This window comes from Delphinus delphis, chromosome 4, assembly GCF_949987515.2.
Source record: "Delphinus delphis chromosome 4, mDelDel1.2, whole genome shotgun sequence".
Classification (NCBI taxonomy): domain Eukaryota; kingdom Metazoa; phylum Chordata; class Mammalia; order Artiodactyla; family Delphinidae; genus Delphinus; species Delphinus delphis.
The window spans coordinates 12,867,551-12,888,611 of NC_082686.1; the positions used below are offsets into that span (position 1 = coordinate 12,867,551).

The window sequence follows — 21,061 nt, forward strand, 5'->3', positions numbered from 1 at the left end:
ATGCTGGGTGGGTAGGGAGACCCCCTGCCGGTGGCCTGCTCTTTGCTGGAATTACCAGCCTCAGTATAGACGGTGCGCAGGGGAAGTGAATTATTCTTACTCGTACGGTCATGGACATCCAGCCTTCACACAACCTGTTCTCTTACAATCTCTGCAGCTTTAGGGCAACTCTGTGACTGTCACCTACACACTTGCCAAAGACAAGTTCCAGGTCACCCTGCCAGGGAACCTAAAAAACAATCTCCTTTCCTCCGTCCCTCACCAGGACATGCCTTTGTTTAATGCCGCAGATCCTGGAAACCAGGACCAGAAAGACATCCTGCAGGCATTTCAATGTCTGCCTTGTTTAGCGCTGCTGCATTTGGCCCTCAGGACAACTCAAATGCAGTAGTAAAACAATCTGATTTAAAAAAAATTCTTTGAATCATCCAGGAATCTTTTAACAATACCTCCTATAAAATCTTTGGGGAAAAAAACTGGTTTCCTCTTAATTGTTAATCTGCTAATAATGGGTGTATTTAACAACACCTGTCAGTGGTGCCTAATCGCGCAGCCAAGGGGTCTGGAGTCCCTTGCAGCCTCTTGACTGTTACTGGGTTGGAAGCCAGCTGGACTCCCAAAGAATATAACTGGTCACTTGAATGATATGTTTTAGAAAGTCTTGAGACGGTTTTCAGTATTTGACAAACAAAATTTCCTTCTTGGGTACAAAAGTTAAAATTCACAAAGTTTGGGCTTCCCTGGTGGCGCAGTGGTTGAGAGTCCGCCTGCAGATGCAGGGGACAGGGGTTCGTGCCCTGGTCCGGGAAGATTCCACATGCCACGGAGCGGCTGGGCCCGTGAGCCATGGCTGCTGAGCCTGCGCGTCTGGAGCTTGTGCTCTGCAACGGAAGAGGCCACAACAGTGAGAGGCCCGCGTACCGCAAAAAAAAAAAAAAAAAAAAAAAAAAATTCACAAAGTTCTATTGATCCTTCTCTTTTCTTCTAATATAAAGTTTTTTCAAGCCATTGAGGTGGAAGAAATTACTTGCACTTGAGGTGGGAAAAGAAAGAAAGGAATAAAAGATGATGCTAAAATCTGGGTGGAAAAATGATGCCCTGAGATTTTGCCAAGAGCAACAAGACAGGCAAACAAAAGCAGAAATTCTAGAGAATAAGCCATGGAGTGAATTCTCTTCTGGACACTGACTTGTGAACCAATTATGATTCACTCCATCCTGGACCCTCCTTCCGATTGGGACAGATCTCTAAAGGGTCCCTCTGTGGGGATTTCTCTTTGCACGACCATCAGTGTACTACAGGGCTTGGCTAAAGATATTCAAATGAGAAGGTAGGTCACATTCCCCCTTATTTCAGTGCCTCTACATTCACTGAAAAGTAAAATAAGGCATGGCCAAGCTAAGGGCGGCATTTCTGAACCAAACTATTTTCCACTATTTTTAAGACGCGTTCTCGTGAATTCAGATAAAAAGAACCCCTATAAAAGTTCAGCTCCGTCTGACTTAACAGAGAAGCAGAAGTTTGAAGAATCCTAAGAACATGTTTTATGTCTAAATTATTCAAATTAATTTTCTTTTTCAAAACCATTGTTAAATGTTGCAGGTAAAAGGAGGTGAACTGGAAGTATTGTCTGGGGATTAGAGATAGATCACGATAATTTTCAAAGTCAGAAACAAATAACTGAGAATTGATAACACAGCACTTAAAGGATAATCTTGCTTTAAAAAAAAAGTCATACCAATCAGCTTGATATTATTGTCTTCATCTAGCAGCAAGTTTTCTATCTTCAAGTCTCTGAAATAAACAAAACCACACAACATTTCAGATAAGCACTTGAAACAGTGGAATGACATTTTGCTTCTGAAGGGAAACAAACTGCTTTAGAGCCACTTTGAACCAACCCATAAGGCTTTCTGCCAAAACTCACACAATCAATAAGTAAATATTTATAAAACATGATATAAGTAATTGCTGCAGACTGAAAAAGCTAAAGGATTTCAGATAAGATGGGGAGCAGGAAGGGCAGAACCAATAAGCTTCCAAAAGAAATGGGACCAAAGCTGAAACTTGGAAGTTATTAAGACCGGGAGACAGTGGAAGCATCACTCAAGGCAGGCACTGTTGGAACAGTCAGGGAAATACAAATGTGGCCACGTGTTTGTGAGACGGTGAGCAAAACCCACCAGAGTAAGGAAGATTCAGGGAAACAGTTTTTTAAAAAAAAAATGGAAAGCTAACATAATTATCGGTCCTACAACCTCCATGCTTGGAGCCCAATCCACAAATTGGCAAGTGATAATACATTAATCGATTTAGCAATCAGCTATTATGGTGCGTAGAAAAGTAGACCCCAAAGATGTCAGGGTCCTAATCCTTGGTATTATGCCCAAGGATGTGTTAACGTTACATGACCAAAGGAAATTAAGTTTGCAGATGGAATGAAGATTGCTAATCAGATGGGTGACTTTGATCATGGACACTGAGATGATTCAGAAGGTGGGAGGGAGAAATGCACCCAGGGTCATGCTGAGTGTGAGGGGCCTGTGGTATCTGTACAAGCTGACTGTAAGCCCCTTGAAGGCAGGAAACACGTCTGCCTTGCTTACCACTATGCCCCAGTACCTTTGCACATTCCATACTCAGCAAATACCGATGAATCTACATTACCAAAGAGATCATTTGGGATTTCAGAAGGAAAAAACACAGGCAAAAGTATAAACCTCTTTATACTTGAGCCTCTTAAGTTGCAGCCTGTCAATTCAGACACACCATGAACATTAAATATGTAAGAATATTCTTCCCTTCTGTACACACACAAAATGATCTCTTCCATCGTTTTGAAACACAGCATCCTTGGTCCAGCTTTTATTTTCCCACTTCTGAAAAGAGACATGGCCAATAGGATTATTTTTGTCCTCTTATCGCTATTGTTAGAACTAGAATAGTGTGGTCATGATAAACAAAAATGGCAACTGATAGCACTTCTTCAAAGTGCAGAGGCAAGGGGAGCAGCAGTTGCTAGGACTGTGGTAGCCAGGAGAGCAAAAGTGTCCCATTTAACGGGGACAGTGTCTCACAGCTTGGTCTCAGCACTGCCACCTCATCCTGCTTCCCAAGAGAAGCCAGAAATCTAGATTCGATCCCAGTTTTTTAAATGTTGGCAACAAATTCACATTTAAAACAACAATAACAATCACAGTGCGTGGGCCAACCTTGCAGGCAAGATCCAGCCTACAGACTATCAATTTTCAACCTCAGTATGGGTAGAAGCTGAGCCTGGAAAGGACATGAGATGCCCAGGGAGAGGGTAGAGAATGAGGGTGAAAAGACCAAGGACGACATGCTGGTAGGAACACCGACATTCAGAGCGGGCTGGGAAGGAAGAGTCGGGGAAGTATTGGCACAGGACGACAAAAGGGCAGCATTTCAAGACGAGAAGAGTTAAGGAGTCAAGTGCAGAAAAAGGTGGGCTCTAAACAGTGACCAGTGGATTTCAAAATTGGAAGGTGGCCGGTAGCCTTAAGGCTGGACACTTGAATAAGGGAGATTGCGTTGAACCTGGCAGCTGGGGAAGGTAAATCGATAGTCTCTAATCCGCATGCACCAGCAACGGGAAGAACTGTATACCTACACTTCAATTCAAATGAAACGATACACTTGGAAAACTGTGCCAGGCTTTAAAAGATGTCACATATGTCCAAATGCAGGGTGACCCCCAGTGCAAGATGTTCCTCCACACTTTCCCAGTCGGAGGACCCTGCCCCTCAGAAGGGTTTTTGGAAAACACAAATATATAAATTTTAGAAATGCAATGAAATTATCAAATGACTATTTATACTATTGACCTACGAAGCGGCACCTTCCTAGTTAAGAGCATATACTACCATCTTAACATAATTAATTGTAGAAATATTGTTCCCACACCCTCACATTTTACGACACAATTTCATTCAAACGTGTGGCAGGCAGGGGCAGGATGAATCCTGCTTCAGGTGATTCAGCAGAATCATCGCCCGCTGTTTCCAGTGTAAGATGATCTTTAAGTTGATTGGATATTTGAGATAAAGCACTTTTCGAATCTGTCTGTGACGCGCGCTTGCCGGAAATATTATCCCAAGTCATTTAAATAACAAGAGCCCATTTAAAATCTCTATAAATTATCTGCTGAGTGAATCGATTTTAGAGTGGTCTCACAAACTATCACAATTGTGAGTCATCTCTCTTTAGAAGTTATTATTAAAGCCACGCAAAATGCCTCCCCTTCTGTTGGTTTCCTCAGGCGACTTCTAGAGTTCCCAAAGTCCTCAGTGAGTCAGGTCAAGGTTAACTGGTCCTTTGTTGTTGAAAATAAAGAAATGGAGATTGTGCCCCCATACTGTCAGAGACTTTGCAAGCACTCTGTAAGGCACGTCCTCTTTCCTGAAGAGGATGGGGACAGAAGACAGCACCCTTATATTCAAGCAAATACGGTAATTCCCAGCCACTTGCACAGACTCAGAAAAACAGTGTGCCAGCAATAGCCCAAACTGTGATTCTGCGAAAACTGATTATAAAGCAGCAGCATTATTTTAATCTAAAGGAGAGCCACAGTTTGTTTCCAGCAAAATTAAACCTCTTTCCCGGGGAAGCATGGAAGCCACACTGGGGCATTAAAGGAGATATTTGGTTCAGAACAAATACTATAAAGAAAAACGGCTTAAAGAGGCGAGGGAAAAGAATGCAACTGTCGAGAGTAATAAGACTAAGCTGGATAATTCTGGGGCCACAAAAGCCCAGAGAACAACCACAGCGATTAGAAGAATGATATAAATAGAAGGCTAAAACGAGAAAAATGTAGAAGAAAAAAAAAGCCCACTTTTAAAACCGGGAAAATGTCATATAACCAGGGGAGAAGGCATTAAAATGTAATTATTAGGCAAAATGAGAAAAATGAAATCAGTTTTTCTTTTCACCCATTGCATCCCATAGCCACCCACCCCAACCCCTAGGAAAAATGCTCAGAACAAACTTGGTTAATGGCTTGTTTACCCATACCCTTTGGTCAAGGATTTCAGTGATAACCAATCTAACTGCCTCCATGACTAGTTAATGGAAAGGTAGCTACATCAGTATCTGCCCAGATCAATGTACTTAATCTACCCAAATGAAGGGAACATTCAACCTCTTTTGGCTTTATTTCCACCTCCTGCTTTGTCTTTGGAGATTTAAATAGAAAAAGGAGAAGAAGACTTTCCTTCTGACTCTTTAGGAAAAAAGGGTCTAAAATCATATTTTAAAAAGTCGTTTTAGCCTAGGTATTTACCCAAACGTGTTGAAAACTTATGGACACGAATGTTTACAGCAGCTTCATTCGTAATTGTCAAAACTTGGAAGCAACCAAGATATCCTTCAGTAGGTGAATGGATAAACAAATTGGGGGACATCTCAGGCAATGGAATATTATTCAGCCGTAAGAAGAAATGAGTTATCAAGCCATGGAGGAACCCTAAATGCATGTTTTTAAATGAAAGAAAGTAGTATGAACATACTACATACTGTATGATTCCAAATTCTGGAAAAGACAAAACTATAGACAGTGAAAAAAATCACTGGTTGCCAGAGGTTGCAGGAGGAGGGCTAGAATGAATAGGTTGAACACAATTTTTTAGGGTGGTAAAATTATTCTGTATACTATAATGGTGGCTACCTGACATCATGCATTTGTCAAAACCCATAGAATGTATAACACAAAGAGTATCCTAATGTACTATGTACCCTAATGAACCCTAATGTAAACTGCGGATGTTAGTTAATAAGAATGTATCAATATTGGTTCACCAATTGTAACCAATATCCTACACTATCATAAGACACTAATAATTGGGAAAACAATGTGGAAGGGAGGTGGGAACTCGGCAGTTCTGCACAATTTTTCTGTAAACCTAAAACTGCTTTTAAAAAGAAAATCTAGGGCTTCCCTGGTGGCGCAGTGGTTGAGAGTCCACCTGCCGATGCAGGGGTTGCGGGTTCGTGCCCCAGTCCAGGAAGATTCCACATGCCGTGGAGCGGCTGGGCCCATGAGTCATGGCCGCTGAACCTGCGCGTCCAGAGCCTGTGCTCCGCAACGGGAGAGGCCACAACAGTGAGAGGCCCGCGTACCGCAAAAAAAAAAAAAAAAAAAAATCTACTAATTTTTTAAGTAGCTCTTGGATATTTTCTCCCTTCCTAGGAGATCAGTACTAGGAATGCTATGGCTACCACCAAGTACCTCATTCAGGATGTTCACTGTGGAGCATCCTTACCACCTGAAGTTAATTATGAATCCATTCAGCACAGTGGGCCACTCAGACCCTCTGCCCAGCTACTCAACATATGACCCCAAAGGCCAAAAACTGAAAGATAACTACATGAGTAATAAAAGAAGGATGAACTTATTCACAGGTTTTAGTGTTAGTGTATCACAATGTACCTTAAATATGTAATACACAGAAACACACACACACACACACACACACACACACACACGCACGCACACACTGGCAGGCCTCTATAATCCAGAAAACCTCCCCCATAGTCCATGTGAAAAGCATGGTTTTTAGCTCCATCCCGAAAGCAAAATATTTGTCTGTGTTAAGTGTCAGATCTGTCAGATGGGAAGGAAGGTTCTGACAGCTGACTGGTCTGCACTTGATGATGGGGTAATGCTCAATTTCATATTTATGGTCCTTGATCGGATTTAGCACTTCGTGGAGACGAGAGAGAAGTGGAGGGCTCTTCCTCCCGTCCTGCAGTGTGAGAAGTTCCTCTCTGTGTCTGGCAAACTTGAGGTGGTGTGAACTTGCAACTGAAAGCCAAAGGGAAGGAAAGAAAATGGTCCCTGGATGGACAGGAAATAGCTTTTCCTTGGCCAAAGGGGCTTCCAAGAGGAGTCAGGACAAGCAAGAAAGGGGATGGGGCACATGTGGAGGATCCACTGACTAGGACAGTGCTAGGGGACAGGAGTGGCAATGGTGTGTCTTAGGAACAAAGGAGAGTAGCCAGTGAAGTGGCCTTTGGCAAAGCACGAGGCAGCCAAGCCCAGAGTGCAGGCTCAGATGCTTCTGGACCCGTCTCTAGTAACTGGGCAGTTCCAGGGAAAATGCCCAGTGGGACTCATCATGGCGGCCCTCGGCAGACCAAACAGTGTTTGGGGGTGGGGAGTGGGGGTGGGTAGGCATCTTTCCAGAGACTGAGAGAAGGCCCAAGGGGACAGCCCTAATCACCAGCCCTTTGTTCTAGGTTATTTCAAAAGAACAAGCTCGAACAGGCCGCAGCTAATAATTAAAGGTTCACCCACAGGCTACCAAGCACCCCTCCCCCTGCCCGCCCACCCACCCAGAGGTTCCTTGCATTTCTTTAAAGATGATAATCTCTAAGATTTGGAGACTGGCCACAAGGAACTCTGCCCTCCCAGACTGAGGGGTGGAGGGGAGGGCCTTGTTGCCATAACAAACACAGGGTCCTGGGGCGCCATGGGGGAGGGGAGGGCCAGGACCGCCAGGACGCTGCAGAGCGGGAATGTGGGTGTGCGTGCTTACGGGAAAAGCACACATCCGTGCATGGGTACTCGTATGAGACTGCATGTGTGTGAATATGTGTTGCACGCCCACCCACGTGTGTGCGAGTGTACGTGTCTGTGTGCACCTGCACACACACGCTTCCAGAATACCGGGATGGGAATGAAGGAAGAGTTCCTCCCCTGGGCCTCACCTGGCCATGCAGTGAGGGTGGAAGGTCGGGCCTCTAACAGACCCCGGGCCTAAACTGAGGGGTGGGAAACTCGAGAGCCTCCAGGGGCCACTCAGGGCTGAGACCCAAGATGAAAGTGAGGAACTGAGGGGCATAAACTGGAGGCTGCCAGGCTTCCAGGGAAGGGAGAAGAGGACAGAGGGAGACATGGGGGAGCTGGGAAAGAGCTGGTGAAGGCCCAGGGTGGAGGGGCTGAGCAGGGCCTGGTCCAACACGAGAGCCTGGGGAGGGAAGGAGACGGGCTCTGGAGGCTGGGTCTCTCTCACTGACCCGCTGAGCCGCCCTGGGCAAGTTACATAAACTCTCTGGGCATCTGATTCTTCTTTGGAAAATGGCGTCATGAGAAGGGCCACCTGGCAGGGCCATTCACGGCGGAAATGAGAAAATGGGCCACTCTCAGCTGAGTAACCACTAATAGGTAAGAGGTGAGAGGCTGGTGTGGCCAGGGGAGGATATGAAGTTAAAGGTTCTAAGACAAAGTGAATGGGGAGACTCCAGGAAAGACTTAAGTGGTTCACTTGGTGATAAGCAAACAGTACTGGGGGGCATGAGCCCTCAAAGGAAAGGTCAGAGAGAAGGGGCCCGGGCAGGAGGTGGGGAGCCTGGACCAAACCCACAGAGGATTAGGTCTGGGGGAGAATGCTGTACCTGTGGAGATGGCCACAAGATGGATTTCAGTCATAAGCTAAGAATAAAGCATTCCAGAAAAGCACATAATTCCCCAAGGCAATAAGCATTTTGCCGTGAACAAGAGGTGTTTCTGTTTTCGTTTTTGATTAGGTTTTATCTTCAGAAGCACTGTATTAAAACCAAATGATTTTTTAATCTTTGATTTATTTACAAGATGGGCAATTTGGTAAAACATAAGAACAATTTGTTAAGCATGTACCTGATTTATTTATTCAAAATGAAACCTTTATTGAGTTCCTACGATGCTCCGGAAACAAATTCTGTTTATAAAATGAAAGAGCTGGTCATTCACTAAAAAGATGCCACTCTACAAATTGTGACCTGAAAAATAAACAAATTGGTATGAAGTCAATGAAGAAACTCCCTTAAAATTCCAGGGAGAATATGGAATATTCCAGAAAGAACACGAATGGGTGACCAAAAGCTTCCATCCCAGTGCTAACTCTGACACTAACTGTATCCGTTCAGTTTCCCTTCATTTATCCAACAAAGTCTCTCTGTGTGAGTACTGGGCTGGGCGCTGGGCTATATGGTGGCCTATGCAGAAGACAGATAGCAAGCAAGCCAGTTATCTTGTGAAAAGTGTTTGGAAATCAAAGTAGAAGGTGCCGGGGAATCTATGACCAGGGGTCCTAGCCTGGAGGGCATCCTGGAGGACGTGAGCTTCCTAGCTGGGACCCGAAGGATGAATACGATTCATCCAAAGATTGCAAGGGCAGTACAAGCAGAGAACAGTTGTGAGGCCTTGAGCACACAGAACTCAGCCTCGGTGGATAAAGTGAATGAGGTGGACTCAGTGGTAGTTACGGCAAAAACGTACTCAGTACTTCCTAAGGGTCTCGGTGTTAAGCATTTTACATGAACTGACTCATTTAATCCTCACAACAACAACATGAAGTGGATAATCCCTTATACCTGCTGTGTAGCTCTGGAAGGCGAGGCAAAAAAGCCTAAGTGATTTGCCCAGTGCAGCTTTTTTTTTCCCTCATAAATTTATTTATTTTATTTATTTATTATTTTTGGCTGCATTGGGTCTTTGTTGCTGTGTGCGGGCTTTCTCTAGTTGCGGCGAGCAGGGGCTACTCTTCGTTGTGATGCGCAGGTTTCTCATTGCGGTGGCTTCTCTTGTTGCGGAGCATGGTCTCTAGACACGCGGGCTTCAGTAGTTGTGGCTCGTGGGCTTCAGTAGTTGTGGCACGCAGGCTCAGTAGCTGTGGCTCACAGGCTCTAGAGCACAGGCTCAGTAGTTGTGGCGCATGGGCTTAGTTGCTCTGTGGCATGTGGGATCTTCCTGGACCAGGGCTCAAACCCGTGTCCCCTGCATTGGCAGGCGGATTCTCAACCATCACGCCACCAGGGAAGTCCAGCCACAGTGCAGCTTTTAAGTGGTAGACCCCGCACGTGGACGCAGGCGGTCTGGCTTTAAAATCCACATGGCCGACCACCATGCAACCCAGTCCACAAAGTTGTCACGTTTTTTCAAACTCAATTAAACAAAAAACCTCTGATCTATATAACCAGCACCTCCAGATATGTGCTCAGGCCCTGGTATCTCCAACAGCCCCCGATATGAGCAGAAGTCGCTCCCTTCTCGTGTGCCTTGTCCTCTCTCCCCTCTCCAAGGAAACTTAAAAGTTAAAACAACTTCTTAAAACCCCCCACCAGTACAGGACGGGCTTGCTTCTTGTCAGGCCCCTAAGAACAAAGAAGACTCCCCTCTCTTGCCCCATAGTCCTCCCAAGTGCAGAAGGTCCTTCCCCAATACTGATGAGTGAATAAAGACACGGCTCTGGGAGCAGCCGTGCTGACACACAGGCTCCCGTTCACTTTGATCGTCTGTGTCTCTCTCCCGGTCCTCGGGCCCCTATGGCTTGTCTCTTCCTGCTTAGGGGATGGCGGTACTGTGTTACCCAGGTATGTTTTTTCTGTACAGTTTGATTGGACTTTGTTATTTTGAATGAAGAGAGGAATCTCTCAGAATCAGTATTCTTGATGATGGATGTGAAGAGTCAACGTTCTTCGTACAATAGGAAAATCATCAGATTTGGGCACCCTGCTGGGTGAGCCCAGAAGAGAAAACGAAAAAAAGAAAAGAAACCCTCATTAGATTTTAAACCGAAAGCATCTCAGGCAATCCTCAAATGGTGTAATGAAGAAGTTAAGACCATATTCTAACTTTGCAAAAGTGAACGACAACCCTGTTGTAGAAGACACAGAAGCTATGGCAGGTCCAGTTTTAAATGAAGTTCTCTGCCGGCTAAGGAAATCTGCTTTATAGACGTTCAGTTTCCTTTTTTCCCTTCTACTTGCAATAGTTACAAGATTTTTAAAGATTTGCTTCCTTTAAATGATATTTAAATGGTTCTGGAGAGAGAATTAAATATTTAGATTTAATTTCACAGGAAATGAGGGCTCTGCTAGGCATTAAGTTGATGATGACATGACGATATAGGACCAGCCTCATCAGGAGCTGTGCTTTTTAGAGCATCCTCTAACACATGACCAAAAGCCCTTTAAATCATATAATGTAGCCACCAAAATTCATCCTAAATCCTTTCGGAAGATCCAATCTGTTTGCTCACAACTCTTCCCGCCAGGGACTCCAGGACATCTCTGAAATGCTATCTAAACTCTCTTACTCATTTGAAAAATCTAACCTCAAAATAAATTATGAAATTCACTCCACCTCCATAGCATAAAGGAGAAGATTCTCCACCACTGAAAAAGGCTACAGCATATAGGATACCAGCCAGATTACGGCTGCTAAAAATGAGGCGTATAGAACCTTTCAAAATCAAGACAGTCCAGGTACAGCCACCCATGAATATATTCTAAACAAACATTTTCCTGTGCTGTCTCAACCACCTGATCACCTGTGCCCATGTGTGCACAGGTGACACTCATTAACATGATTTCTAGAGAAGAAAATAAAGAACTGCTCCGAAACAACACCTGTATTTCCAATCTTCCCTAACTTTAAAAGATCTGAGCCTTTGCCACTATTGGCTGATGAATATATTTCCAGGGAGGGGGGAAGTAGAACGCTGGATATTGGAGACAGAAAAAGCACACCGTCTTTGCTATCAAAACATTATTAAATTCATTCCTTTGACATTCTGACAGTAATTGCACTGAGAGGGATTGGATTTTGTTAAAATTACTTTAAAATGGTTGTTGAGAATTTCCTGTGGGAGGGACCAGCGAGCGATGCACAGCCTTTGCTGGCTTTCCCTTTGTTGTCCTCAAAGCTCCAAGCTCGGTGCACATCTGATTTCTGACAGCACGAAACCCTTGTAATAACACCTTGAGTCTCTTGGAAAGCTCTTCCCCGGGTTCTGTCTTCTGCCGTGACCAGCTGAGTGGGTAACCCAAGCTGATTCATTCCTGAGGTTTCTGCCTTTGTCATCTTAGTCACCAAAGACAGAAGCAGAAGCACTTACGACCATCATTTTCCTAATAACGGCAGAGCTCTGACACGGCAGGTTACACAAGGGTATTGTTGGAAAGAGCCAAAAATAGCGTTATTCACTTAAAATTTCTGAATGTTCCCTTCCTTGCTGATCGAAACTCCAAGAGTTCTAATGAATCGTGATTTCGTGACAATGTGTGTGACTAAAAATATGTACAAGGAGAGGTTTTCTTACCTTAGTGAGAAAAGGATGTGCCTGAATGGGGTCTGGCCAAGGCTGGCTCCCTCCCCCCAGTGCCACCCCTCTGCCCCTGAGCCCGGGACCTCCCCACAGTGTCCCAGATTCAGGCACCCAAGGTAGAGCATCCCCCGGTGCCAGTCCCATTGGTTAAGTTAAGTGAAAGAAGCCACTTATAAAAGACCATATATTGTTTCCATTTATATGAAACGTCCAGAATAGGCAAGTTCATAGAGACAGAAAGCAGATTGGTGCTTATTACCGGGGGCTGCTGGGAGGGCTGGGAATGGGGGGGGGGGGCGACTGCCAATGGGTACAGGGTTTCTCGTTCGGGGCGATGGAAATATTGTAAAATTAGACAGTGGTGATAGTTGCACAACTCTGTGAATATACTGAAAATGACTGACTTGTACACTTTAAAATGGTGGCTTTTATGGTATGTGAGTTGTATCTCAATACAAAAACTTTTAAACGTATGTGTGTGCACATATATATAATTCCTTGCTCTTGCTTTTGTAAATGAGAATCAAACGTGAGCCCTAAGTTTTCTCAACAACCCGGAGTAGCTGTGAATTATGACTCCGTGAAGGAAGAAGTACGCATTTATCGGTGAAGTCAACGCTTTCCTGGGAGGGAAAGAGAGCGCTTTCATTTTCTTATTTTATTGTATCGCATTGACCTCATTTAGTCTAGCGCTAAAGTCAGCACCCACCACCAACGGCAACACGGCTAAGAATCCTGTTTCCACTCGGTTTGCTTGCAAAGCTCCTCCTCAGGAAGGAACAGGCTGTTTAAAAAAAAAAGGTTGATTTTCATAATTATCTGCAACGTTGGTTTGGCTTATGGAGAACATGCCTAACTTTCAAGGGCAAGTTCACACTTCACGCGGTGATTCAGTGCCATTGAATGAAACAGCTATTAAGCGACTACCATATGTAAAGCAAATACGATGAAAGCACCGTCGCTCGCTGAAAAACAATCTCACGCCATCTTAACATTGATGCTTCTTTCAGGCACCTGAGCAACTGTTCTCATTACTTTGCAAATAATAATAATGAGAGCCGCCAACACTAAACGTGCCCCTTACTGTGTACCAAACGCTGTCCCAAGCTCTTTCCGTATATATATAGTTTTTCTTTAATTTTTTTTTTTTTTTTTGGCCATGCCGTGCGGCATGCAGGATCTATTTCCCCGACCAGGGATCGAACCCAGGCCCCCTCCATTGGGAGAGTGGAGTTTTAACCGCTGGACCACCAGGGAAGTCCCTCTTTCTGTATATTAACTCATTTCCCCTTATACCAACCATGAGATAAGTATCACGAATATTCCCTTTTACAGAAGAAGAAACTGAGGTTCAGAGAGGTTAACTAACTAGCCCAGAGGCACACAACAATTAAAGGAGAGAGCCAGGATGCAAACCCAGGCAACTCTGACTTCAAACATTATTCTTTTAACCTCATGTTAGCATTAACCCGACTCACAAAACAAGTCCATGAAACAAAACTTCAGAAGAATTGTAAAACAGGCTGCAAGGATTCAACCTTGCTTGGAGCACGCTGGAGCGCAGTGCCGTCCACTCAGCACAGAACTGGCGATCAGCATCATGGCGCGGCCCTTACCTGTGGACCACCCCGGCCCGGTGCAGGTGCTCCACCGCAGAGATGAGCTGCCTGATGTATCTGCGGGCTTCGGATTCCTCCAGCCGCTTCTTCTCATATATCTTGTGCATCAGGTTGCCCCCAGGACACAGCTCCATGACCAGGTAGTAGCTGTTTTCTGTCTCTAAGATATCAAGGAGCTGGGTGATGTTAGGGTGGCGGATCATCTGCTGGATCTGCCCCTCTCGCCGAAGGTTTTTGGTGACATAGGTGTCTTTTTTGGCTCTCTTCTTGTCGATGACTTTTATGGCCACCTAAGGAGACACCAAGAATATGGCTGTTGTCAGACACTGCAGGCAAAGTTTATTCCCTGACTATTCACAAAACTCTAGGAAAATACATAGCTGCTCGTCTGCACCAGGAGAAAAACTTTATCTGAAATAGCATCAAGGGAGAAAAGAAAGATGTAACATCAGCGAAGATCGAAAGATTCAATTATGAAGGAAGAGAATGAAATTTACTCAAGCAAACTCAAACGGTGGTCCGGAAGCCTCCGTGAAGAGTCAGCGTTGAACTTGGTTCTCCGCAGGGTGAAACACCAAGTTCTCCTCCAGCAAAGGGCCCCTCCCCGCTCCCTCTCCGGCCTCGCCACCATCCCTCCAAGTTGGGTCCCCCATGACTCCATTTCTGAAACGACCAAATCTGCCCCATCTTCAGTTCTAGGGCGTGTTTAGGGAGCTGGGGGATGCAACGCGCAGTGATGTGGCACCCCTGCCCTTCCTCCCAACCCTTTCTCTGCCCTGTACCAGGACCTCAGGCCAGGCCACCTCTGTCCAATGGTTACCTCTTGCCCTGTGAATCACTGTACAGGTTACCTCTTGGCCCCAAGTCCAGAGAGGTATCTCAACTGCCCACTGGATGCCCCTCCTGGGTCACTTCCCCCACAATCAACATGTCACATGTGTGGACCCTCCAGCTTTTTATAAAGGGAGGGAAGGGGGGAGGGAGGGACAGGAGAATGGAAGTAACGATGGCATGAGGGAGGAGAAGGGAAGATTGTCCCTTCTGCCCAAGTCTGCACCCTTCCCCACTCTCCCTTCCTTCAACGGCTGTCACCAATCCACTCACCTGGCCTTCAAACACACCACCGTTTGGCCCTCTTCTTTTCTTACTATGTCTTCGCTCCTCTCTAACGTGACCAGCCAGGGACATCACGTCAATGACTTCTGCTAACTGCCTTCCTCACTTTCCCTTCCTCTCTGTTCCCATGCCAGGTCGGGTTCATTTAGGACCTTGTTTCGCAGCACCCAGACGCATTGTCTCTACGTGAGACTCCAGCAACCCAAGGGATGTTCTCATATAAGGCTACCAAGCCACTGGGCTGCAGGACAAAAACAGTGGGCCTTCCATTTCTATTTATTTCCTTTTTTGTAATTATATTTTTTAACGGCTTCATAATGCACTCAATGTGCAGAGGTGTGATATAGATCAATCAGCAAATGATTGATAGATGACAGATAGATAGATAGATACATGTTTGCAGCAAGGGGCTCAAACGTTATTTTCTTGACAGAAGTTTGTAATAAAATGAAATAAAAGTCTATCCACCACTAGCCTGGACTATGACATCAGCGTGCTACCTCTTTTTCTCGATGCTCATCCTGGCCCCTCGAATTCATACTCGAAATCAGTGGGTCTGGAACTCTGATTTCTCGCTTAAAGCTCTTCGGCGGCTCCCTGCTGCCCACAGAGCAAGGTCCACAGCCTCAGCCCAGCCCTGAAGCTCCCTCCCCATCAGCCCCGCCACTGTCCAGCCCCGGCTCCCAGCTCCCCGGGGCGGGTCTCCTCACTGCCCAGACCACACGTTCTGCTACTCTCCAAGCCTGCACTCACAAGCCCACTTCACCCCTTCAAATCTGCCTGGTCCTGCAGACGCTAACTCCAGGCCCACCTCCCTTCCAGGAAGTCTCTTCAGCCCTCCTTCCTTACGCTCTCACCACACCCACTGTCTGCGATACCATTTAAAGCTCCCACCCCTCCCTTAAAACAGGGGCTGCTCCCCCCTCACCACACACAGCACTTTATAAACAATGAGTGAACGACAGGTCACTAACTGAGCAAATCAGTGAACCTTTTTTTTTAACCATTGAAGCAAAAATAGCTGTAACAGCTTAATCTAGTATCTCTTCTGGGGAACAGTCTTTTTTTAAGCTTTTTTTAACTTGCGATATAATTGACCTATAACAGTGTATTAGTTTGTACAACATAAGGATTTGGTATATGTATATATTGGGAAATGGTCACCACAGTAAGTTTAGTTAACATCCATCACCAGTTACAAATTTGTGTGTGTGTGTAACGACAACCATCAAGATCTTCAGTATTAGCAACATTCAAATATACAATACAGTATTGTAGTCACCAGGCTACAATATATTGTACAATATATTGTATATTGTCAAATATACAATACAGTACAGCAGTCACCAGGCTGTGCATTACATCCTCAGGACTTATAACCGGAAGTGTGTATCTTTGGACCACCTTCACCCATATTCATGGAGATTTTCAGGCCCTTAAACCAAAGATATGACTAAGACGGGACAATCAGCCATTGGACCAGACAAGCTGGGGGCCTGTACTAGCCCTGGGCCATGAGAGGTTGGTGCTGTCAGCCCACAGAAGCGGGCTGTAGTTTGGCCTACGAGTCCAGTATATATGAAACTAAAAGCTTTAAAAACTGTACTCCTTTGTGTGTATATATGTATAACACATCCGTATACATATATATACATACAAATATGTATCCATCGTCTTGTGGAGGTGGAGAGAAAGAGGAATGCTGGAAAGTACAATCAGATTCTGTCTTTGCTCGAGTCTACGTTGCAATGTTCTAAAAATTACACTCTTTGGCAGTGAAATCCTCAAAGGTACTCTGAATAAGTAGTCTGAAAACCCAGCAGTAAAACGATCTGCCTTTCTTAACAGAGCACACAATTATTATTAGGATAATTTATTTAGCTCTTTAATTGCCTGGAGTAGGTTATACAATGGCCACCCAGAGACGTTAAGGCCCCATCTGTGGACCAGGTGAAAGTGACCTTATTTGGAAAAAGTGAAGGATGTTGAGATGAGATTCACCTAGATTATCTGGGTGGGCCCTAAATGTCATCACAAGTGTCCTTATAAAATAGAGGCAGTGGGAGATGTCACACGAATACACAGAGAAGTGGCGAATGGGGCAGAGGTGGCAGGGATGAGCCACAAGCCAAGGAATGGTGCAGCCACCAGAAGCCGGGAGAGGCAAAGGACGGATCCCCCTAGAGCCGTCAGAGGGAGCACTAGCCCTGTCGACACCTTGATTTTGGCCCAATGAAATCGACTGTGGACTTCTGGCCTCCAGAACTGTGAGAGAATGAATTTCTGTTGTTTTGTGATAACGCATTACGGCGGGAAACTAACACACCAGGTGTCTGTTCCACCATCATGTGCCATCTTGGTTCCCAAGTTCTACTGTTTCTGAGAGTCCCTCGGTGAAAACCCTGCACCCTTAGGCAGCCTCACCTGGAGAAGGTTTTCTATAAAGCTCCCTCTCTATTTTTAAACACCCTTACTTGTAAGCGACCTTAAACTTATAAGCTCTGCATTGATAATACTGAAAATGGAATCCGTTCTTGATTACACAAAACCATTTAATCAACGTCATCTGTAACAACTGAAAAGGGAAAAACTAAATTGGAAGTTAAGGAAAAGGCAGTGATCAATGATCAGCAAAGGGAGGCATCTAATTTAATCTGACAGTAATCAGAGATTTACAGGCACTAATTCTACCCGGGGGGAGCCCAGTGTGATGATGGGTCTCTAGCTGAAAAGATAAACTGCTTTAGTCAGGGGAGTTTTAAAGAGTAAAATTAAATCTGCACAGACTGACTGAGGCCCCAAGTCCCAGGGCCACACTGGAACTCCCAAGCCGGTCCTCAAGTGTGGGAGGGAGGGGAGGGGAGGGTGTCAGGGGAGTTTCTGAGTTGCATCCTGAGCACATTGGGACAGGAAGTTTTGCTGTGAAAGGTCAATAAAACGAAGACTCCAACCCTTCGATGGATCCAAGTTGCAAAGCCTCCTGAAATTTTACAGAGGAAGCCGTTTTCAAAGATTGTCCCCATATTTCCGAGTAAGTAGCAGTCTTAAGGTGCTAGGAACTTAGTAGAGAGAGATTAACACAGCGCCAGTATACCACAGCTGAAACTGATCACTCATCAACTTCTTATTAAGAAGTTGCACTTCTGTGACTTCCCTGGTGGTGTAATGGTTAAGAATCCACCTGCCAATGCAGGGGACACGGGTTCGAGCCCTGGTCCGGGAAGTTCCCACATGCCGCGGAGCAACTAAGCCCGTGTACCGCAACTACTGAGCCTGTGCTCTAGAGCCCGTGAGCCACAGCTACTGAGCCCGCGTGCCACAGCTACTGAAGCCTGCGCACCTAGAGCCCGTGCTCCGCAGCAAGAGAAGCCACCGCAGTGAGAAGCCCGTGCCCCTCAATGAATAGTAGCCCCGGCTCGACGCAACTGGAGAAAGCCCGCGCGCAGCAACGAAGACCAAACGTCACCAAAGAAAAGAAGTTGCACTTCTCACAGTATGGCAACTCCCACCCCACCCCACCCCCCCGCGGCTCCCGCCAAAAAAATACCTATCAATGATGGATAAAATCAGCAAACTTTTAAATAACTAAGCTCATACGAAAGAAAAGGAAACCCTCCAAGGCCAAGAAAAAAAAAAGTGAGTAGATCTAAGATGAGGAGAGGGCAGCTATGGGGTAGTGAAATAGAAGATACAGGAAAGAAGGAGTGACTGCAAGGAAGGATCCTGAGGAAGGAAAGGAAGAGGTGGCAGAGCGCTCTGCAGGGATGGGAAGCACGACTCCCTCCCACACGGGAAGGAGGAGGGACCGAAGCGTGTGAATCCCAATTCTCCAGGAGAGGCGCCAGCTGCAGAAAGGTATTCATGCTTAATGGCCCCTGTGACGTATTAGGAGAAAAATTCCAACATAGAATTGTACTTAGAATGCGGGATGCACAAAATCACATGGCTGCAGTCACGGCACACACTCCCACAAACCAATTGGTACCTAAGATAACGTACGTAAAGCACTCAGTACAATGTCCGGCACATAGTAAGAGCGCCTGAAATTGACATTCTTATTATCATTTTACTTTCACTGAGGCAACCTGTAGAGGGTGAAAAGCGTTTAAGCTTAATTCAGCCAAGAAGAAAATGTGCACTTCCTTGACCTGTCGCTTTGGCATATTTCAAAAAAGAAAAAGAAGCCTGAACCTCATTTCAGTGTTTTGAACTCTCTGGAATAGAGTTGCTTTTAAATCCCAAGGAGGAGGTTTAATATCAGTCTAGTCTCTCATCTTCTTTAAATATTGACTTAGTTGAGACTGTCTATGTAGGATCAGAGTTAACAGGATTTAAAATTCAGCCCTTCATCCTGGATCACCGTTCACTGCCTTTAAAATTCATTCCTCTGAAACACATCGAGGGGTTGTTCACGTAGCCGATCTCCAAAATGAAAATGCAGATGCAAAACGGATGCATCTTCCATACAACGGAGAGGGAGGGAAACACCGATCAAAGAAACTACTCTTTAATATCACAGAAATATACATATATGTTTTACCCATCGTACAATGCATGCTGTGTAAGTTCAGCCTTTCTTTAATTAAAGCAAGTTTATACCATGATGTTTTAAATAATCAGAATGCACAGGGAATAGAAGGCTGTCATCAGCAGGATTTTCTTTTTACATGGAAATTAGCCAAAAAGAGCTTCCTTTCCAGAACATCTTGGTTTCTTAATAAATACTGTATGTTAAACTCAACTGAATCTTTTCGTCTTCAGCAAACATTTATTAACCACCTAAAATATACGTGACACTGTTCTACATGCCAAGAGTACACCATGAGAGAGATACGGATCTTCAGGCCCATTTGCGGCCATAATTCAGATTTTTTATAGTGGTTTAAAATGACCATCTGTCATGGGCTGAACTGTCTCCGCCCACACACCCCACCCCCAAATTCACATGTTGAAGCCTTAATCCCTAATGTAACTATATTTGGAGATAGGGCTTTTAGGAGGTAAAAAGGTTAAATGAGGTCATAAGGGTGGGGACCTAATCTAATAGGATTGGTGTCCATATGAGAAAAGGAAGAGATACCAGAGATCTCTCTCTCCACACATGCACAGAGGAAAGGCCATGTGAGGACACAGCAAGAGGAAGGCCATCTACAAACCAAGGACAGAAGCCTCACTAGGAAGTAACCCTACTGGCACCTTGATCTTGGACTTCCTGCCTCCACAACTGTGAGAAAATAAACGTCTGTCACTTAAGCCATCCAGTCTGTGGTCTTTTGTTATGGCCACCCGAGCATCGTACAATTCTACTATGCAGAAGAGTGTAACTGTAGGAACCAAGGGCTAACGTCCATTCTCCAAGGACTGGGGTCAGATCTGATAGTTCCTTTCCTGCCCTCTCCCAGTTTTCCACACCCCAGCAGTTCAGAGGGTGGAACGGCACAGCAGCCAGACATACAGATTCCGAGGGTGGATGCCTTGACTTCAAAGCCTGCCTCTGCCACCCAGTAGCTTGGACCTTAGTTTCCTCACTGTTATAAAAAACGGAGGGGGGGGGGGGGGCGGCTTCCCTTCCCTGGTGGCGCAGTGGTTAAGAGTCCGCCTGCCGGTGCAGCGGACACAGGTTCATGCCTCGGTCCGGGAAGATCCCACATGCCGCGGAGAGGCTGGGCCCATGAGCCATGGCCGCTGAGCCTGCGCGTCTGGAGCCTGTGCTCCGCGACGGGAGAGGCCACAACAGTGAGAGGCCCGCGTACTGCAAAAAAAAAAACAAACCAAAAAAACGGATGGGGGATAATAGTACCTATCTCATGGAGATGTTGGGGATATAAATGAGGAAACCCAGGAAGGATGGTGCGCACCGGGAACATTTCTGGAAGCCCTCGGTAAGTGTCCACTGTTAGGATTTGCATGTTTTGTGCAGGAAGAGAAGCCAGGAAGCCCCTGCCACCCAGCTTCCATCCCCATCACTCCCCCTCGTCAGGGTCCCCGGTGCCTCTTGACCACCCAGTCCACAAGGTCACTCTCCCTCCTTGTCTCCTGCTTTTCCTCCCAGCCCAGTCTTCCCAAGGTACTGCCCCAGGCCCCATCCTTCCTCACATTAGGGATGTGCAGTCCGTCTCCTCCACTTCCAGGACTCCCATGACCGTCCATATGCTGACCAGTCCCAACACCTCCATCTTGCTTACGCCTCTTCCCCGAGCTCTGACGGCCCCGTGGACA

The 21,061-nt window shown here is 45.7% G+C and overlaps 1 protein-coding gene across 1 annotated transcript in view; it reads right to left on the reverse strand.

Annotated features, from left to right (window-relative positions):
• Positions 1 to 21,061, reverse strand: part of HUNK (hormonally up-regulated Neu-associated kinase) — a 112,658-nt gene that overhangs the window by 50,295 nt on the left and 41,302 nt on the right. Inside the window, exons 3-4 of the mRNA XM_060010045.1 lie at positions 13,724 to 14,016; positions 1,739 to 1,794 (exon numbers count right to left, since the gene is read on the reverse strand). Coding sequence (XP_059866028.1) covers positions 1,739 to 1,794; positions 13,724 to 14,016 — 349 coding nt within the window. The remainder of the gene's footprint in view (positions 1 to 1,738; positions 1,795 to 13,723; positions 14,017 to 21,061) is intronic.